The sequence below is a fragment of the Schistocerca cancellata genome, chromosome 9, assembly GCF_023864275.1.
Source record: "Schistocerca cancellata isolate TAMUIC-IGC-003103 chromosome 9, iqSchCanc2.1, whole genome shotgun sequence".
NCBI classification, from domain to species: domain Eukaryota; kingdom Metazoa; phylum Arthropoda; class Insecta; order Orthoptera; family Acrididae; genus Schistocerca; species Schistocerca cancellata.
Genome location: NC_064634.1, coordinates 501,471,245 through 501,490,238, shown reverse-complemented (window position 1 = coordinate 501,490,238; position 18,994 = coordinate 501,471,245). Strand labels below are relative to the sequence as shown.

The window sequence follows — 18,994 nt, the reverse complement described above, 5'->3', positions numbered from 1 at the left end:
CTCACCTGTGCCACATGTTCTTATCCTGTGTGCCAGCTGTATCTCCCTCCCAGCTGCCAGCCACCCTTCACTCCAACCCTCCCTTCCTCCCCCTCTCCACCATCTTTTTCATCTTATCCATTGCACTCAATAAGAACAAGAACCCTCAGCCTTGTCGAGCTGCAGTGCTAGTACAATGTAGCAGGACAGTTCTGTGTGTGTGTGTGTGTGTGTGTGTGTGTGTGTGTGTGTGTGTTCCACCAAGAACTTTCAAGTATCTTCTTTGTACTGAGTTTTATAGTGCCATTGCACACTAGATGATTTAGCAAAGTAAGTGGTTCTGGAGGTAATTTTGGCATTCTGGAACTTTCATTGTCTGCAACATCTTCAGTTTCTTCTTTACACATAGTCAACTGTGGTCTTTTAACATCATTTGCAGTATCTACATTTTCAGTGTCTATACCAGGAATGTTAATATTAAAAGTCTCATCCAGAATCTGTGCGGTATTGATTCAGGTAGAATCGGCAATAATAAATGGATTTTCTTTTCTTAACTTACGTACCCAAAGTTCTAAATGTGCTTAAAATGTTTCAGGTTTTCATTAAATCATTAAAGCAAACAGATTTATTTTAGGAATAACAAAAAATTAATGTAGCTACAAATCAACATAGTAAAATAGTATCAACTGCCAACAGGTCATAGTGTGTGAAATTTAGTCAATAGGACTCAACTAATCAAATATGCAAATGTAAGAAAACACAATTTTGAGGCACTAAAATCAACTTTTACTTCATTTGGACTGGTAGACTTGTAAATTTGAGAACTGTCAACAAAGTTTTAGCACGGCTTTAGAGGGAAATAAGTCCTCTCGTGGCTGAGTGGTCAGCTCATCTTGATTGCCTTGTGGAGGACATGGGTTCAGTTCCTAGTACTGAAAGGGATTTTTCCTTGGTAACATGACTGGGGTGGGGTCCACTTATCCTCCTGATGCCACTTGAGGAGCTGCTCAGATGAGAAGTATTTATCTCTTTTTTTCACAATAAATATCTTCCCTTCCTAAAATGGTGTTTGACTGCTCAAAAACTATGAATTATTCTAAAAATAATGGTAACCTGATGTGATCACTCTGTAGAGTGTATTGAGTAACACATAGCTGATGTTCGTACAAAATAGAAAACACTTTGTGATAATCTTTATTTAAACATGAGTATCACATTGAGAGATTTCTGACATGTTTGTTTTTACAATTGCTCCAGGCCAGTGCCTCTGTCATGAATGTTTTGGTATGTCCTTAATGTGTATAATGTTTAAAGGAATTACAGCTGTAATAGAATACAGCCACTCATTTCTTAAATGTTGTTAACCAACACTGGATGAATTTTTGTTTCTCACCTGGACTATATTAAGATGACATTCTATTTAATTTTCCCATTTGAATTAAATATACACTGTTTGACTACATTAAAAAAAGTGCAGGACGTATTCTGAAGATCTAAATAACATTTATTTCACTCCTATCGCCACCTGCACCTCCAATGGAAGCACTTCTTTGCCATCAATCACTCCAACCAAAGCCAACCTAATTTAAACATTGAACTTTTGTCTTTCCCAATTCATATCACCATCCAACCATGATGCCCACCACCACCACACCTAACCACCCACTGGTCATCTTCCAGGAATTCCTTACCTCCAACTTGGTTTCACCATCTGTCCCCATGTTCCTTTCCCTGAACACCAACCTTTCAGCAAAAGAAATAATAGCCACAGATAACCTCAAAACAAGTTATGACCTAATCATCCTACCTGCAGACAAAGACTCCACCACTTTTGTTATGAATCACAGCAACTACCTGGCAGAAGGCCTGTGCTAGGTATCTGACTCCTCCACCTATAAACTCTGTCAGAGAGATCCCATCCTAGAACCTGAACACAACCTCCAATCCTGGCTTAGAGCATCAGGTCATTCCCAGAATCTCTCCCCTGAATCCATTTCCTTCGTCACCCCTATGACACCCTGCACACCCACCTTCTGCATACTCCTCAAAATCCACAAACCCAACAATTGTAGACACCACATTGTGGCTGGTTATTATGGTCCCACTGAAAGAATTTTGGCCCTCATTGACAAACACGACCAACCAGTTGTCCATAATCTAACCTCACACATCAAAGATACCAACTTATTCTTTCACCATTCTCCATAATCCCAACCTTGTAACCTCCAGGATCCCTACTTGTCACTTTTGACACCACCTCCCTATACACCAACATCCCTCTTGCCTGTGGTCTTACAGCTATTGAACGCTATCTTTCCCAACACCCTTCGACTCCAAACCCACAGCCTCATTCCTCACACACCTTACTAACTTTATCCTAATTCACAGCTACTTCTCCTTTGAAGGGAGTGTATACAAACAAATCTGCATCTCAGCAATGGATACCTGCATGGCACCCTTCTATGCCAACCTGTTTATGGGCCATCTAGAGGAGACCTTCTTAGCCTCCCAAAACGCCAAACTCTAGTTAAGGTTCACTGATAATACCTTCTTGATCTGGACTCAGGGTCAAGACCCCCATCTTCATTTCTTCACAACCTCAACACCTTCTGTCCCATCTGCTTCACGTGATCCTCAGACCAGCATACCACCTTCCTAGATGTTGATATCTTCCTCTCTGGTGGCTCCATCTGTACCTCTGCCCACATTAAACCTACCAATCACCAAAAGTACCTTCACTTTGACAGTTGTCACCCATTACATAAAAGAAAAAAGAAAAAGAAAACCATACAGCCTGCCCACCCATGGACAGCAGATCTGCAGTGACAAGAACTACCAGTACTTGCCCAATATGCTGAAGGTCTCATGAAGACCTTCACACAGGCAGGCGTTATACCCCAGACCTAGTCCAAAAGCAGCTCTAAAGATTTCCAGTGCCTTTTTCCCTCACACACCCAATCCTCCCACCACCCCTAAGAACATGAGTGTCTCCCTCATCACCCAGTACCACCCTGGACTGGAACAACTGAACCACCAGGGTTTTTATTACCTATCACTGTGTCCTGAAATGAGAGACATTGTACCTGAGATACTTCTCACCCATCCTAAAGTGGTGCTCCATTGTCCAACCAACCTCCACAACATCCTAATCCATCCCCATGCGACTCCCAATACCAACCCCTTACCACAAGGATCATATACCTGTGGAAGACCGAGGTGCAAGACCTGCCCAATCCATCCACCCAGCACTTACTGTTCCAGTCCTGTCACAGACTTATCCTATCCCATCAGAGGCCACTTCATTTGTGAAAGCAGCCATGTCATATACCAGCTCTGCAGGAATCAGTTCACAACTTTTTATATTGGTATGACTACCAGCCAGCTGTCCACCAGGATGAAATGCCACCATCAAACTGTGGCCAAGAACAGAGTAGAATACCCAGTGGCACAACATGCAGTAGAACATAACAGGCTTAATTTCAATGGCTGCTTCACTATACAAAATGACTGAACAGTTTGCATTGTGCCCATTTTGTAAGCTTTAGGTCATTTGACTCAATATCTTAACTCCAAGCAGCACTCAGGGTTGTCTATCAATTGTGTCAGGTCAGAATTTCTCTGCTTTGGTCATTATCCCTTGTTTAAGTTTTTTGATCTCCTCACATACCTGGTTTCAAGCATTTACTTATTGCATAGTAGCCTGATTGTAAAATCTGCAAGTTTTGTGCACCGTGGGTCCCAGAGCTTGTGACTGATGTATAGAAAATCAAGAGGCAGGGAGCCACATTAACATTTCTGAGGTGGTTTAATGCTCAAGGAAACAAATTCCTCAATTACAGTTTAACACTAGAATCGCCAGAACTAGTACTATACTTAGAACCGCCGATGTGGTCAAAGTGACCACTTTCTTTGTAAGTACTTGCTGTGCTGTTTAATGTAAATATTAATGACCTTGATAACAATGTATCACTTTAATTACATTTATTAACAGTAACATTGTATTTTACAACAACAATGGGAACATAATATTACTAATATTAAACAACATAGTTCACGACATTTATCTGCAACCATACTAATTGTATTGCAGTAGTTTTAAAATTAATAGAAATTAATCTTACTGGAGAAACTAAGTACCCATGAATATGTTAAGAGAAAGACCAATCATAAAATATGTCCATGTATAGTACCTAATCCTACTTACGAGCATTACAAACTACTGTCTTTATATGTACATGGCCCACAATCATATCTCTTGCATTTACTGGACGCTTCATTTGTCTTGTTTCTGCATTTCCTTGTTTGGCATAGTTTTCTTACTTTCACAGGAATTTCTGCTTCTTCTCTTTCTTCATAACCATTGTCCTTTTCTTGCTTTTCTTTTCCATCCCTTGCATCCTTTCTTGATTTCTGGTTTCCATATAGGCTCTACGTAATTCTTCTGCTAGATTTAGAATGAAATTCCTCCTACTTATTTTGATCCCTGTCACTAGCTTGAAAATCATCCATGCGTTGATGGCTGTTAAATCAAGGATAATGTGAAATACATGTACAGGCCATTGGCGAGTACCAGAGCAGACAGAATATTTCCTCGTCATCTGGTCCAAGGCATCTACAGCAAATTTTGTGCTATTGTAGAAGCTCACTGTTTTGGGAAGGTGTTTCGAATTATTTTGTATTTCAACATCTGTGTGCATGGTGCTATACAGAAGAACATTTTTGTTCTTTTTCCCTTGGTAAACAGTCAGAGTACCACCTTCCCTTTCCAAGAGAACAGATGTATAAAGAGGAGTTTTCATTTTTTTTATATAGTGTTCGGAATTTCTTTTCTTGCATGGTTGATAGTGCCGACAAAACTAGTTTTCTCTTTTTCCAGTCTCTCCCCAAGTGTGACTGTAGTGAAAAAATTATCAGTAGTCACATTTCGCCCCTTATTGCGATATGGAGCTACCAACTTCATTACTACTTGTTCTGGAAGTTTCCCATTAGGTGCTCTCTGTTCATTCTTTACTACATAAGGGAACCCATAACAAAGATATTTTGTTTCTACATCCGTTATAAGCCAGAATTTGATTCTGAATTTATCAGGCTTATTCGGCATATATTGCAATTACGGACGCCTGGTTCTGCTGGGGAAAAGTTGTTCGTCCACAGTGACATTTGATCCAGGTATGTAATTCAACTGACAGTTTTCTATAAAATGGTTCAAAGTAGTTGATATAAGTGCAAATTTGTCACTTTTCAGATGTTCCAACCGTGTATTTTTTTCATCAAAATGCAGATATTTCAAAATTTCTCGAAACCTGTTTCTGCTCATTATGTCAGTGAAAAATAGGGCTCCCCACTTTTTCAAATGCATCTAATTCTTCTAAATGCAAACGCCAGGAATCATTTCCAAGAAGCCATTGTGCCTCTGCTTCTGTGCATTTCTTTATGTGTTTCAACATTGATTGATCAACTAAAAGGCGCCAGGCACTCGAAACATTATCATTTGAGACGTGCCACTTTGCGTGTGGAGTAGGTCCCCGTGTTTCTTTCAATATATTCTGTTGACCTATCCTACCTGGAGTAGTAACACCGAAGTCTGCTACAGCCCACTCTGTGATCCCGTCCTTCCCCAGGAGTTTTGAGCCAGGTTCTGGAAGTGAACCCTCACTTCATTCTCCTCTTCTACGTCGATTCTGTATTGGTCCACTTACAGGAGGTGCAGTTCTTTTTTTACCCATGGTAGGTCCTTCTCTAGCATTGTTTATATTACTGCTTGGTCCTGGTTCAGCAACTGTGTGAGGAAAGAGACAATTAGAAAGCTACAACTCATTATAAAGATAACATACCACACAATAAAATAGCAGTAACAGAAGTAGGAGTAGAAGTATCAGCTCTATTATAATAGTGATCATTATTCATATAGTAACAACAATAATAATAACAATAATAATATAAGTGAATGTACATTACCTTCATCTTCAGTCTCGGAGCTGTCACTCCCAACATTACTGACAGGTTGGTAATCTTCATCTGTAGAATCTTCCACAAGGTCCTCAACTTCAGGGTCATTTTCAGCATCTGATTCATACATTAGTGTGACAATTTCTTCATCTGAAAGTGGCTGTGGCCATGGCTTGTATCTCTGTGACATCTCAGCCATGCCTACTACTCTGAGACCAGTATTCAAATAATCAGTCTTGTTTATGCGAAACCCAATAGCAAACAATAAATGACATATTGCATTGTTGAGCTTTTAAATTCAAACAATGCAAATAACTTCAGTAACCAACATATTTAGTACATTGTTGACGAGTGCTAAGAATAAACCCGGGGAGTGACGCACAACAATCTTTAAATAACCTGTTTTCAAATATACGTGTAATGTGGTCAAAGTGACCACTCGGCGGTTTTAAGTATAAGTGGTCATTCAAAGAAAACTAATGAAGATAAAATAAATATTGGACTATTTATATGACCTACATAAACATTTAGGAAAAGTCATTAACTCGCAACAGCATAGATTAGAAACTAACCGAATAATAACATGTTAAAATATAAAAAGTGGTCAAATTGACCACTCGACGGTCCTAGTGTTAACATGGGTCGCATATGTCAACTTGGAGACAGAAACCATTCAGTGATTTGGGACACATTAACTCACCACTTGAACCTTTAAAGTGCCACCACACATTTTCTACATGAAAACTTATTACTTTTTGGGTCAGAAAGGATGTATTTCATACTGATTTTAAGGAAAGAGGTACTGTACTACAGTAAACCTCCAAACAAGCTCAGAAGAGCTATACAGAACAAAAGACATGGGATGCTGTCATTGTTTTTCTAGATAATAAGTCTACTGGATATGTGTTTAGGACTTGTTCGATCATCCTCCTTACAACTGGGATTTGTCACCCATTGATTTTCACTGTTTCTGAAGATGAAAAAATGGCTAGGGGTCACATTGGTTGGAAGATTAGATTAGATTAGATCCAGTTTTACTTCCATAGACCAAAAATTGAGATGATTCTCGTGGGTGTGGAACATGTCAAAAAGTATAACATAAAATATTGGAATTAATACTTACTACCCTGGTCATTTGTCAGGAGACTGTCAAAATAGGTGATTTCATTACAGTAAACTGGAACTGCTAATATTTACAGAATTAATATGCTGTCAGAATGAAACATTGTTATGCACTTTTAATGAAATTGTCATACAAAAAATACCTAATCTTGAGTGTTGTGAGCAAGTGCTGTCAAAACTGAAATCTAACAAACATTTTTACTTAAGATGGTCTAACAGTCCCTGTGAATATATTCATCTACAGAGTAGAATCGGTTGCCTATCAAAAGTCTTTCCGACTCTGCATAAACCATGCTTTATCTGAAACCAAATTTTTAATGATTGCTTGCAATTTATTGAAATTGTATGTTTCTGAATATTGGACTCCTTTTTGGACCAATGTAAGTGATTTTAGGTCTTTATGTAGACTGTTATTATTCCTAGTATTGAAACTATTTATGAGCTATTGGCAGGAAATAAAGATATATTACTTGCAACAAATTTCATTAAGAAATAAATATACTGAGAAGCAGTGGTTAGAATACATAGTTCCCTGAACAGACTTCTACCCTGAACAGACTTCTACATGATGTTTTTGAATTTACACCAGAAACAATTCTTATAACACCTTTTTACATTCTAAAAACTTTTTCTCAGTTTGATGAGTTTTCCCAGAATATGATCCTGTATGACAGAATAGAATGAAATTAAGCAAAGTTTGCTAGTTTCGTTATATTTATATCTCATACACCTGACATCATTCTCACTGCAGATACAGACTCATTAAGGTGCTTAAGCAATTCTGTGTGTGACAAAGCAAGCTGGGATATTATTAGTTCCCCTCTTGTTTTGCCATCTGCCTACTTAAATTTGTTTTTTTCAGTTTTAACTTATTACCATTAACATACATGAATATAATCTGCATTTCCATAAAAGAGAAAGGTTGGCCCACAGTTTTAAAGAATTTAACACCAGATCTAATTTTGTGCTTAGTTTTATGCATGTAATTGATTTTCTAATTTATTTAGACTATTCCTAGTTAGTATCTTTTGTTATAGGGTGAAATCAGCAATTGTTTCATAACTTAAGTTCTATTGTTGATGTATAAACCAATATAAATTCTGTACTAATTATGAACATTTGGAGGTACAACTAATTGTGTTCTTAAAGGATCTATTTGGCTCTATTCGAAAACATGTTAGCAAAGTCAGCCATTAATTAATTCCAAAGTAATTAACAGTTTTGTCAAAAGTATTGTTTGCATAATTATATCTGTTAATTTCATCATTTAAACAAATAATTTGACTTAAACCTTGTAGTAGAAGAAACTGTTAAAAAGACAGAATATTTTGATGTATTTAGTTAATTTAATGTGTTAAGTTTTAATTGTAATTTCTGCAAATTTAACTTTGAACAATGTGTAGTTTCGGCACCCATTATTGTGAGGATATATAAGGGGCCGATTTTTGGTCATGAGACAGTCAGTACACAGCTGAGTTTGATGAGAAACCTGTGTTGGTTAGAAAAACAACAATGCTTCACCTTAAATTTGAAATAAGTGTTACATAATTATGCCGTGTGTTAAGACAATGACAGTGTCTGCTCCATACATACCTTTTTATTCTTAAAGAAATGTGAACTATGTGGTAGTAGATGTTCAATAGGAGACTATTGTAGCAGTATGTGGATGTTTGCCTGCAACTTATTAATGAAGCTTATCGAAAGTTAAACAATAGTGCACTGGCCATATAATTGTGTATTATCGGGGGGCTGTGAACAGTGAAAGTAAAGTACTGTGAAATGCAAATGTGCACCTGTCGGCTACATTATTTAAAGTAGTCAGTGTTGTACTTCCACAACCAATTTTTCAGCCATTGTAGCAATGCAGTATGTCAACACTGAGGACAAAAAATGAAGAAACAAAGCAGACAAACACTATCACATGTGGTACGTCCTTCCCAACTGAATTTATTATCGAGTAGTAATCCCAGAAATAGAACGCTGTCAACCTGTTCAATCTGCATGTCTTCATATGCTATACATATGCTGGAAGGAAATATCTTACAGTTTCTGAACTACATATAGTGGGTATTTTCAAAGTTTAATGACAGTGAATTAGCTTTAAACCATTTATTAGCGTCAGCGAAAATTTGATTAGCAGCTATTTCTAAGTCTGTACTTAACTTGCTACTTATTGTAATGTTTATATTATCTGCAAACAAAACAAACTTAGCATCTGGCAATGTAACACATGAGAGGTCATTAATGTACACAAGGAAAAACTACTGACCCAATATGTAACCTTGAGGAACACCACATGTAACTGATTCCCAATCAGATGAAGACTGACTGCTTGCTGCACAGATATTTTGCAATTACACCCTTTGTTTCCTGTTGATAGATAAGACTCAAACTATTTAGCAGCATTGCCAGTGACACCATAATATACTAATTTACCTAAAAGAATGCTGTGGTTCACACAGTCAAAGGCTTTTGACAGGTCACAGAAAATGCCAGTAACCTCTAATTTATTGTCTAATGAATTAAATACATTCCAACTGTAAGTGTAAATAGCTTTCTCTAGATTGGAACTATTAAGAAACCCAAACTGTAACTTGGACAATGATGAATTATAGTAGTGTGTCAAAGCATAGCTTAGCTCACAGGCGTTGGAGTACTACAGTAAGGTCATTGAAAAATTTGTTGTTTGGTATGAGGATTGCCTTGATTTAAGAGGCAATTATGAAGGAAATTAGCTGACTGTTGTACCTTCGAGGTGTACATAATCAAAAAAATCTTAATGTACTGGCACAAAAAAAAAATTAATAGAATTTACTTTCTGGGTAGCCCTTGTATGTGGTGTGATCACAACGTTAAGAATTTTTTAATTTCACGGGTTTCATACATACAATTTAACTTTTTTTTATTTTGTTGGGACACATGTTACTGATGTATGTTTGCATTTTCAGCTGTTTCGAATATTTGGTTTATTGTTGACAGTTGAAAAGGTTATACATGTTTTCGAGTGCTCAGAGAATTTTAATTTTTGAAAATGGTGGATCAAAGAATTTGCATTAAATTTTGCTTGAAAAATGGAATAAAGTGTATCACTGCATTTGAACTGTTGACTGTGGCTTCTGGAAAATGTGCTATGAATAAGACAAGTAGAATAAACACTTCGATGAGGGCCGAGAAGACATTGAAGACCGTCCTGGATGCCATAGCATATAAATTACTGACAGCAATGTGGAAGAAGTGAAGAAAATGGTTCTGGAAAATCATTGAATCATCATCAGAGATGTTTCTGATGATTCCAGAATGTCCCTTGGCTTTGCCAAGCAATTTTTTCAGATTTTTTGGGCATGAAATGTGTAGCAGCAAAATTTATTCCAAAATTGTTGAATTTTGACCAAAAACTACATTGCGTGGTCATCACTCAGAAATTGCTGAATAAAGTCAACAATGATCCAGAACTTGTAAAGAAGGTTACAAAAGGTTAGAAAACATGGGTATGACATAGAAACCAAGGTCCAATTGTCTGAATGGAAACTGCCTGAAGTGAAGTGCTAAGCTAAAAGAAATTGGCAAGTTAGATCACATGTGAAGTTTCTTCTCACTGGTTTCTTTGACTACAGTGGGATAGTGCATCATGAGTTTCTGCCTTATGCTCATACGGTCAATAAGGAATAGTACCTGGAAGTTATGTGCAATTTAGGTGAAGCAGTCCGAAGAAAACAATCAGAATTGTTGCAAAACCACTCGTGGAAATAGCATCACGATAATGCTCCAGCTCGCATTTCAATGCTTGTTTGTGATTTTTTGGCAAGATACAAAACTATTATATTGCCTCAGCCACTTTATTCATCAGATATGGCCCCCTACACCTGCTTTTTGTTATCAAGGCTGAAGAGAATCATGAAAGGATGTCAGCTTGCCACCATTGATGAGATAAAAACTGAATTTCTGGACAAACTGAACACAATAATGAAAAGTGAGTTCCAGAAGCGTTTTCAAGTTTGGAAAAAGCGCTGCCACAAGTGTGTTATATCTCAAGGTGATTGCTTTGAAAGGGACAAAGCTGATGTTGATGAATAAAGATTCTTTAAGAAGAACAAAAATTCCTGTTACTTTCTGATCACACCTCATATATGCATTGTATGTTACAATGTAAATTGTCTTATCATTCTGGTATTGATGCTGTAAAAGCTTAACCAGCCAAGTAATGTATTTCTTCTTTGCTCAAGTATTATAGAATGAATGAAACTGGGAACATAATGCAAAGTTGTCCAAGAGTGTTTCTCTTGTACCCAGCACTGTCCTTTCGTGTTGCAGGAAGTGTTCTGTGGAGGAACATTGGTCGCTCCCCGCTGGGTGCTCACAGCGGCTCACTGCCTGAGGCGCCGCATGTACGTGCGTCTGGGTGAACACGACATATCGCAGCATGAAGGCACAGAAATTGAATTGAAGGTTTTGTGTTTTCTTTTTTTATTTGATTTCTCCTACTTAATGTTCTGTTTGTACCTTAAGAATACATAAAATCACTATGAAAGTAGGTATTAAACATTCATCATTTATTCTCTGGATAATAAAACAACACCACACTCAAGTATGTAAATTGGCCAGGGAGCTATGATTATATGACTTCAGAATTATATTAATTGAAGAAGCAGTATACAGAAGAGATGTGGCGTGAGATACATTGTTGTTTTCATGTTAGAACATATGCATCACTTACTCATTGTAGGAGGGAGGAAATTTTTGTAATTAATCATTACCATTACATTGAAAACTTGACTTTTACTGTAATTAATATGTTGTTATTAATTTTTCAGGTATCAGTTACTTGTAGAGAAAAGAAAGCAGGAATGTTTCACAACTTATAAAATAATTTATCATTTAACAGCATTATGTATCACTTTTTTTAGAATTACTTTGGTATTGTTTCATTGCATTCAGTGCAAAGTGTTCTGTTATATGAATTCATTCATTGATTCATAGGGCTCTCTAGTTCAACAATGAATTAGCAAAACATGTTAAATATTATGGCAAAAATTACATGTAGGTCTTCTTATGTTACTATGAAAGTGAAACATCCATAATAACACTTCAGACAAGAAAATACCAGAAGCTTTTGAGATGTGGTGCTACAGAAGACTGTTGAAATTAGATAGGTAGATCAAATAGCTAAAGTGGAGTTACAGAATCAAACTAAACAGAGTTGTTGTCTTCAGTCCTGAGACTGGTTTGATGCAGCTCTCCATGCTACTCTATCCTGTGCAGGCTTCTTCATCTCCCAGTACTTACTGCAACCTACGTCCTTCTGAATCCGCTTAGTATATTCATCTCTTGGTCTCCCTCTACGATTTTTACCATCCACGCTGCCCTCCAGTACTAAATTGGTGATCCTTTGATGCCTCAGAACATTTCCTACCAACCGATCCCTTCTTCTAGTCAAGTTGTGCCACAAACTCCTCTTCTCCCCAATTCTATTCAATACCTCCTCATTAGTTATGTGATCTACCCATCTAATCTTCAGCATTCTTCTGTAGCACCACATTTTGAAAGCTTCTATTCTCTTCTTATCCAAACAATTTATCGTCCATGTTTCACTTCCATACATGGCTACACTCCATACAAATACTTTCAGAAATGACTTCCTGACACTTAAATCTATACTCGATGTTAATAAATTTCTCTTCTTCAGAAACGCTTTCCTTGCCATTGCCAGTCTACATTTTATATCCTCTCTACTTCGACCATCATCAGTTATTTTGCTCCCCAAATAGCAAAACTCTTTTACTACTTTCAGTGTCTCATTTCCTAATCTAATTCCCTCAGCATCACCCGACTTAATTCGACCACATTCCATTATCCTTGTTTTGCTTTTGTTGATGTTCATCTTATATCCTCCTTTCAAGACACTGTCCATTCCATTCAACTCCTCTTCCAAGTCCTTTGCTGTCTCTGACAGAATTACAATGTCATCGGTGAACCTCAATGTTTTTATTTCTTCTCCATGGACTTTAATACCTGCTCCGAACTTTTCTTTTGTTTCCTTTACTGCTTGCTCAAGATACAGATTGAATGACATCAGGGACATGCTACAACCCTGTCTCACTCCCTTCCCAACCGCTGCTTCCCTTTCATGCCCCTCGACTCTTATAACTGCCATTTGGTTTCTGTACAAACAGAAAACAGCCTTTGGCTCCCTGTATCTTACCCCTGCCACCTTTAGAATTTGAAAGAGAGTATTCCAGTCAACATTGTAAAAAGCTTTCTCTAAGTCTACAAATGCTAGAAACGTAGGTTTGCCTTTCCTTAATCTTTCTTCTAAGATAAGTCGTAAGGTCAGTATTGCCTCACGTGTTCCAACATTTCTGCGGAATCCAAACTGATCTTCGCTGAGGTCGGCTTCTACCAGTTTTTCCATTCGCCTGTAAAGAATTTGCGTTAGTATTTTGCAGCAGTGACTTATTAAACTGATAGTTCGATAATTTTCACACCTGTCAACACCTGCCTTCTTTGGGATTGGATTTATTATATTCTTCTTGAAGTCTGAGGGAATTTCACCTGTCTCATACATCTTGCTCACCAGATGGTAGAGTTTTGTCAGGACTGGCTCTCCCAAGGCCGTCAGTAGTTCCAATGGAATGTTGTCTACTCCCGGGGCGTTGTTTTGACTCAGGTCTTTCAGTGCTCTGACAAACTCTTCATGCAGTATCGTATCTCCCATTTCATCTTCATCTACATCCTCTTCCAATTCCATAATATTGTCCTCAAGTACATCACCCTTGTATGGACCCTCTATATACTCCTTCCACCTTCCTGCTTTCCCTTCTTTGCTTAGAACTGGGTTTCCATCTGAGCTCTTGATATTCATAGAAGTGGCTCTCTTTTCTCCAAAGATCTCTTTAATTTTCCAGTAGGCAGTATCTATCTTACCCTTAGTGAGATAAGCCTCTATCTTACCCTTAGTGAGACAAGCCTCTACATCCTTACATTTGTCCTCTAGCCATCCCTGCTTAGCCATTTTGCACTTCCTGTTGATCTCATTTTTGAGACGTCTGTAATCCCTTTTGCCTGCTTCATTTACTGCATTTTTATATTTTCTCCTTTCATCAATTAAGTTCAATATTTCTTCTGTTACCCAAGGATTTCTACTAGCCCTCATCTTTTTACCTACTCGATCCTCTGCTGCCTTCACTACTTCATCCTTCAGAGCTACCCATTCTTCTTCTACTGTATTTCTTTCCCCCATTCCTGTCAATTTTTCCCTTATGCTTTCCCTGAAACTCTGTACAACCTCTGGTTTAGTCAGTTTATCCAGGTCAAATCTCCTTAAATTCCCATCTTTTTGCAGTATCTTCAGTTTTAATCTACAGTTCATAACCAATAGATCGTGGTCAGAGTCCACATCTGCCCCTGGAAATGTCTTACAATTTAAACCCTGGTTCCTAAATCTCTGTCTTACCATTATATAATCTATCTGATACCTTCTAGTATCTCCAGGATTCTTCCATGTATACAACCTTCTTTTATAATTCTTGAACCAAGTGTTAGCTATGATTAAGTTATGCTCTGTGCAAAATTCTACCAGACGGCTTCCCCCTTCTTTTCTCTCCCCCAATCCATATTCACTATGTTTCCTTCTCTCCCTTTTCCTACTCTCGAATTCCAGTCACCCATGACTATTAAATTTTCGTCTCCCTTCACTACCTGAATAATTTCTTTTATCTCATCATAGATTTCATCAATTTCTTCATCATCTGCAGAGCTAGTTGGCATATAAACTTGTACTACTGTAGTAGGCATGGGCTTTATGTCTATCTTGGACACAATAATGCATTCACTATGCTGTTGGTAGTAGCTTACCCGCACTCCTATTTTTTTATTCATTATTAAACCTACTCCTGCATTACCCCTATTTGATTTTGTATTTATAGCCCTGTTTTCACCTGACCAAAAGTCTTGTTCTTCCTGCCACAGAACTTCACTAATTCCCACTATATCTAACTTCAACCAATCCATTTCCCTTTTTAAATTTTCTAACCTACCTGCCCGATTAAGGGATCTGACATTCCACGCTCCGATCCGTAGAACGCCAGTTTTCTTTCTCCTGATAACAATGCCCTCCTGAGTAGTCCCTGCCTGGAGATCCGAATGGGGGACTATTTTACCTCCGGAATATTTTACCCAAGAGGACGCCATCATCATTTAACCATACAGTAAAGCTGCATGCCCTCGGGAAAAATTATGGCTGTAGTTTCCCCTTGCTTTCAGCCGTTCGCAGTACCAGCACAGCAAGGCCGTTTAGGTTAGTGTTGCAAGGCCAGATCAGTCAATCATCCAGACTGTTGCCCCTGCAACTACTGAAAAGGCTGCTGCCTCTCTTCAGGAACCACACATTTGTCTGGCCTCTCAACATATACCCCTCCGTTGCATCTGTATCGCTGAGGCACACAAGAGGGAGGCACAACAGAGATCATCATCAATTTAGTCAAGTTGCTGTCAGTTTAGTAATGGAAGGAAGTGTGGAAGATAAAAATTGATGAGTGAGACAAAGACTTGAATTCAGTAAGCAGGTTTAAATGAATGTAGGCTGCAATGGTTATTCTGAGGTGGAGAGGCTTGCACAGAAAAAACTAATATGTAGAGTTGCATCAACTCAGACTTTGTAGAGAAGACCATAAGAACAGCATAAGTGAATACACATCTTACAGTAAAACAAGTCAGTTGTGAACTTCTTCTATAAAAATGTTTTTTTGAGTGGGTTGTGATGTGCTTGTAACAAAAATTCAACCACAGGCGGTGAAGGATTGTAAGGAGTAAGTTCATTCACTTCTAGCCATTAAGCTAAATTAAAATGTAGACAATCCATGTTAAGGACATCTCAGAAATGCAACCACATGTGAAAACATTAAGAAAGTGCACACTGTCATATTGCAAAGTTAGGAAGTAAAGGCATGTAAATTAGCTAGTTCCATAGCATATGGGAAGAAAGTGTTGCATCATTCCATCTTGTGTCATCATGGGCCTCATGCGCCTTTAGCTTCAATTTTCTTGAAACTTGCTGTGGGTGCAGACCTATCCTAGAAATGAATCTGTGCAAAATTTTGAATGATGAGCTTAACTATATGAGAAACAAAGACATTATATTTGCATGGATTTTTGATGAGTGTTCATGAAAACAAACAAAACCCAATGTTTGAAGCTCTTTTATTATGGGATAAAAGTAAGTAGGAAGTTCTTGTCCAGGTTTGGATAACTTTTGGTTGTGAATCAGAAAATACAGTGTGACAGAATGTAAAGTATTTTGTGAGCCAGCTTAATGCATTTGAAGTGACTCAAAAAATCTGCAGAGAAAAATGCACAGATATTTTGACCTTCTTTGGGGTCACATATCTCAGGAATAACAAATTCAAAAGAACTGTGACTTGCCACATTTGTTGACAATGCCTGGGACATGATTCTTTTAGTACATCTTCCTGCTTAGCCAATTATTTTCGATTATATTTAATCTTAAACACAGCATCACCTTCAAATTTACCGTAAGTGAGCCAAGTTCAAATGTAAATATTGCAAAAGTGTCATTTTAGAAATTCTTTTTTCCAGAACCATTGGAAAGAGCACAATTTTCTGCACTATCAACATCCTAGTTGATCTTAGTTCAGCAAAGCGTTCAAATAAGAGGTTGAACTTCAATAAATGTCATATGTAATATGTTACAATCACAACACGGTACAGGCTGCTGAATCCATAACTTCAAGACAAACAAGAATCATAACTGGTATATTAATGCTCATTTCTAATTACCCATGAAAACCATGGAAATTTAATGACTCAACCAATTCAGAACCATTAGTTGGGTCAGTTTCTGTACCTATCCTGGTAGTGACCATGTATGGTTGTAAAGGCAAGATGGGAATGATGATGTTATCCAAACACTGCATACCCTGTTACATGTAGACATCTGTGTCTGCTGGTTTCTTCATTGAGGTTCCAAAACCTCAGGTGGGTTTCTTGTTGTGGTTCCTAAGCTGTGTTGTTTAGTTTTTTCATGGAGGTTCCAAAGCCTTAGTTGGGTTTCTTGCAATGGTTCCCAAGCTGATATGTGGGTCTCTTCATGTTGCTTCCCAAGCCAGTGCTTCATAGAATTAAATTTTTTCAATACTGCTCAATACGGCTTCTGGAAAATTGTCCTGGCATCCTGTTCTACTTACTGACTTACTGAAGATGCTGTAACATTCATGATGGTGTGTTTTTCAAGAATACAGCATTTGTCTTCTCTTTCAGGCCCACTGAATGAGCAAGCTGGACCAAAAGGGTGCACGGATTTTTTTGGGGGCATGATGTTCTACAATATCAACTTCATGTATGTTACCAATTCACCAGCAATTGTTGTAGATGCAGATGATGTATTAGCCAGGAATAAGGCTTAAAACTGACATTAAAGCCACAATGGTGTCAGATAACTGAGGCTATAAAAGAAGTTGTATTACTTGAAATGTGGCTACTTGTATGTGGTTCAAATCCATTTGCAAAAATTGGTAATTTTCAGGGGTTCTACCTAAAGTATGGCCACTTACAAATTATTCTTCTGGTAGCTTTCTTTCTTCTTTTATCTCCGAGCATCAATTTGGCAATCATCACTGTTGCTTGACCTGGTATGTGCATTTAGTAAGCTGTACCATCTTGCAATGGTAACATGTTGTACACAATTTTTGTTGAAGTTCAACCTTACTTTTTGTTCCTTTGCTGAATTGACTTTAAAATGCAACAAGATGTTTCTAGTGGAGAAAAGTGTGATGCTGGAAAGAAGAACTTCTGAACTGACCCTTTTTCAATATTTCCATCTGAACTGGGCTCATTTTCTGTGGTTTTAAATTTGGCACCATGTTTCTGATCAAGTATGATCCACAATAAGTGCTTAGGCAGAAAGACATACTGATGAGAGTCCTGGCCCCAGATATGTGCTAAGTTGTAATTCTTTTGTGCTTTTTCTTCTAGAGATAGCAGAGTCCAAAGAAGGCCAAAAAATTTGAATGTTTTTCTCTGTAGATTTTTTGGGGTACTTTAATGCATTATAATGGCTCACAAAGTGTTTCACACAGTGCCAGATTGTGTTTTTCTGGTTTAGGGCCAAAGCTGAATAGGATCTGAAAACAAGAAGTTGATAGTTGTTGTCACCTTGTATTAAGAAAAATTTAAACATTGGGGTTTGCTCACATTTGAGAACTTCTCAAATATAGGACCACAATTTCCAACATACTGGGTCAAGTCAAAAATGGAAGAGTGGGAAACTTTTGAAATATGTGATCACTTGGGGTGGAATCACCTGTTTCGTGCATTTCACGCAAAGAATTAACAGTGGGAAAACTTTGTATATTGGCATTGCATTTCCAGAACAAAACAAATGAATTTAGATAAGAACTAAAATTGTCATACACACATGCACTCGAAATGACCACACAGGCACTCTCACACGCACTAAAACCAATGAGGAGGCAAGACAGCTAATCAAGAAAGTAAAACAGAGGGACAACAAAACACAGAAGATCTAAAAGAACAACACAGGGAAATGTGACTGGCTGACCACTTACAAAAAACTTGGGTGAGCACATCTCCTCAAAATGTTGTTTAAAAATGCGGGACAATTCACGAAACTTTAAAACGTGAACCACATTTGTTTGATTATTACATAAAATAGACTGCAGATCTGCTGGCAAATCCACTGCAGTCCACTGGTCAGCAAACAAAATGCAGTCCAATAAAATGTGGTGCACTGTGATCTGCCCACTACAAGCACCACACATCAGAGGGTCCTCTTGCCAGAGTGGAAATCCATGTGTCGTAGGGGTGTGGCCAATGTGAAGATGAGTAAGAAGGACCTCATCCTGTTGACATGGCTGGGAGGAAGTATGCCACAGATGAGTTGTGGGCTTGATGACACGGAGCTTGTTGTCAG

At 37.9% G+C, this 18,994-nt stretch overlaps 1 protein-coding gene across 1 annotated transcript in view; it reads left to right on the top strand.

The window, feature by feature from the left end:
• The window catches only part of LOC126100994 (vitamin K-dependent protein C-like), a 107,157-nt gene that overhangs the window by 43,310 nt on the left and 44,853 nt on the right, over nucleotides 1–18,994 (top strand). The window contains exon 4 of the mRNA XM_049911661.1: nucleotides 11,362–11,496. Coding sequence (XP_049767618.1) covers nucleotides 11,362–11,496 — 135 coding nt within the window. The remainder of the gene's footprint in view (nucleotides 1–11,361; nucleotides 11,497–18,994) is intronic.